This window comes from Chinchilla lanigera, unplaced genomic scaffold (assembly GCF_000276665.1).
Source record: "Chinchilla lanigera isolate Chin_1 unplaced genomic scaffold, ChiLan1.0 scaffold00036, whole genome shotgun sequence".
Taxonomy (NCBI): domain Eukaryota; kingdom Metazoa; phylum Chordata; class Mammalia; order Rodentia; family Chinchillidae; genus Chinchilla; species Chinchilla lanigera.
This window is the reverse complement of record NW_004955437.1, coordinates 2,178,504-2,181,288: the sequence shown is the minus strand read 5'-3', so window position 1 is coordinate 2,181,288 and position 2,785 is coordinate 2,178,504. Positions and strand designations below refer to the sequence as shown.

Sequence of the window (2,785 nt, the reverse complement as noted above, 5' to 3'; positions counted from 1 at the left end):
GAGACCGGCTACGGAGACCGGCCAAGGCCTCCCTGGGAAATGTGGATGCAGGCTAGCAGAGAGCTGGCTCCACTGAAACAAGTAAGAGGGCCTCAGGGACAAAGACTGTGGCTGGACAGCAGAGGAGCCCAGGCAAATCTGAAAAGTCAGGCACGGTGGCCCATGCTTTGGGAGGCTGATGCAGAAGGATCACAAGTTCAAGCCCAGTCTGGGCAACCGGGTGACTTAGCAAAACGCTGTCTCAAAAAGAAAAAATAAATAAATAAAGCGCTGGGAATGCGGCTCAATGAAGGCCCTGGGTTCAATCCCCAGTGCTGGAGAACAATCCAGAGACTGGGGATTTAGCTCAGAAGCACAGTGCCTGCCTGGCAAGCGCAAGGTCATGAGTTCGATTCCTGGTACTGGAAGAAAAACAAAAACAAAAAACAAAACAGACGAGGCAGGACTTGGAGCTCTTAGCTCAGCTGGGAGAAGGAAGGACAAGACCTGGACGGGTGGCCGCTCTGATTTGCGAGGTTTTTCCTGCAGGACACGCAGACCCGCTGTAGTGTTCCTTCAGACCCAGAGGGTCGGGCCATCAGCCGCTGGAAGCCACCGCCGAGGCAGAAGGGTGATCCGGATGCCTAAAGGCCAGTGCTACACACTTCTGGGGCCCGGGCAGACGGAAGGCATGTTGCGGAAGGGCAGTGGGCTATCCGGACGCACGCGTATACAGGGTGGCAGCAGTCTCCCTGGACACAAGGGAGGGCGACAGGGACCCTTGCTGCATTCCACCTTGGGGGTGGCTCCAGTCCAGTGCATGTGCTGAAAGCACGCGGAGATCCATTGTGATGAAATAGACCATGGCTCTGTGAAGGCTGCACCATTCACTTTGTGTAAGCATCAGTTTCGGGCCTTCTTAGAATACACAGGGCCGGTACTGACGCCGGAAGGCTCATTCTTTCTATATTGAACTGCACAGCTGCAAGGAGTTGCACAAATGTTACCAACTCATTTGTCATGCAAACAGTGCTTCAGAAAGAAATAAAATACTATTATGTGGTATATGTGTTAGGCAATCACTATATCAAATCCGTGGCATTCTGTGCAAACACAGGCAGAGGAAAGGAAAACAACACTTGGTGAGAGAAATCGCACCACAAGGGAGCAGCTAAGTCAGGGGACCGGGAAGCTGAGGCTGTAATTTTCTCAGCGAAGTGGCCAGTGCTGAATACCCCGGGGTTGGAGCAAGGACAGGCGGGCAACACCCTGACAAGAGCCCAGGGCCCAGGAAGGGGAGGGACAGATGGGGGGAGAAGGGAGCCTGGCAAGGGGGAGAAATGACAGGAGGGCGGACGTGCTGGGGGCAGGAGTGTGTGAGACTGCTGAGGGTGTGGAAGGAATGTGAAGTGGGCGGGAGGAGGGGAAGAGCTGTATTTCCATTGCTACCACCTCCCTCTCTTCCCTCAGGGGCTTCCCGGTAAGAGCCTTCCTGTAACCGAATCACCTGCCCTGTGGGAGGCTCCACACAGCCCTGGCTGCCAGAATTTGGGTTAAGTATAAACAGGGACGAGCCTGTGCCAGGCATCGTCACAAGCACCTTACACAAATTACCCCTTCTAGGGGCTAGGGATTTAGCTCAGCGGCAAAGCGCCTGCCTGGCAAGCGCAAGGTCGTCAGTTCAATTCCTGGTACAGGAAGAAAAACAAACAAACAAACAAACAAACAAATTACCTCTTCTAATCCTCACGGCAACCTGGGGGGTTCACTGGCCCAGAGGCTAAACATGCTAATTGGATACGTCTGGGAGTTGAAGAGCCAGGACTAGAAATCAAACTGGCTCCAGAGCCCACATCCAAACCACAGCCATGGCAGCAAGACTGTGTGTCTCTGGGGCCCCCACGCACCCCCTCTCCTTATGAGAATCCCACCAGGAAGCCGCACCGCCTCTGGCTGCTCCAACTCCACCGGGTGCAGAGGCGCCTTGCAGCTGGAAGCCCAGGGCCAGCTGTCCTGGACCTGGGCGCTGCTGCTGGCCAGAAAAACAGGCCCAGCCCGCCACAGCCCAAATGTGGCCAGGGCCTCCAGCATGCCTGGGTCTCCTCCAGCACCCAAACAAAACCCGATCACGCATGGGTCCCCACGCAGAGTGGCCAATGATCGAGTCTCCCAACTCTTGGCGGGGGCTTGTCACTAACCATTAAGCAATTCATCCATTAAACCAACAGGACTTTATGGAATGCCCACCACATGCCAGGGACAGCGTTTGGGGTGGAGGATTCAGGGATAAACACGACCAGGCCTACCAAACCAGGGGACGTGAGAGGGGCGGAGCAAGAGGAGAAAACAGAAAATACCCCCGCTCCCTAAAGACAAAACAAAACAAAACAAAAAAACCACATCGGACCTCTCCAACATGGCGGCTCTAAACGCCGAGTCAGACCTCCTCACCATGGCCGACCCGTGGCCAGACGCCGACCTCCCCAACATGGCGCCCACGGCTGACCTTCTCATCATGGCGCGCGGCCCCGCCCGCCTTGCCGCGGTCGCCGGCGGGAGCAGTTCCGGGTGCGCTACGCGCCGGGGGCGGCGTCCTGGCCATGGCCGGTTTGTCGGACCTGGAGTTGCGGCGGGAGCTGCAGGCCCTGGGCTTCCAGCCAGGACCCATCACCGACACCACTCGGGACGTCTACCGCAACAAGCTGCGCCGCCTGCGGGGCGAGGCCCGGCTTCGCGACGAGGAGCGGCTGCGGGAGGAGGCCCGGTCGCGGGCCCCGGAGCGGCTGCGGGAGGAGGCCCGGCTGCG

General features: G+C 57.6%; 1 protein-coding gene and 1 long non-coding RNA gene across 4 annotated transcripts in view; one reads left to right on the top strand and one right to left on the bottom strand.

The window, feature by feature from the left end:
• LOC102012023 overlaps positions 1–2,570 on the bottom strand; it is a 5,157-nt gene extending 2,587 nt beyond the window's left edge. Inside the window, exons 1-2 of one of the 3 annotated variants that reach the window (XR_001235088.1) lie at positions 2,486–2,566; positions 487–961 (exon numbers count right to left, since the gene is read on the bottom strand). This is a non-coding gene — a long non-coding RNA (uncharacterized LOC102012023). Of the gene's footprint in view, positions 1–486; positions 1,677–2,485 lie in introns of those variants that run through there. The other 2 variants (XR_001235086.1, XR_001235087.1) reach the window with 2 other exon arrangements.
• Lemd2 (LEM domain containing 2) overlaps positions 2,506–2,785 on the top strand; it is a gene marked incomplete in the record, with an annotated part of 14,807 nt that continues 14,527 nt past the window's right edge. Inside the window, 1 exon segment of the mRNA XM_013516995.1 lies at positions 2,506–2,785. Within this exon segment, the coding sequence (XP_013372449.1) occupies positions 2,580–2,785 (206 nt within the window).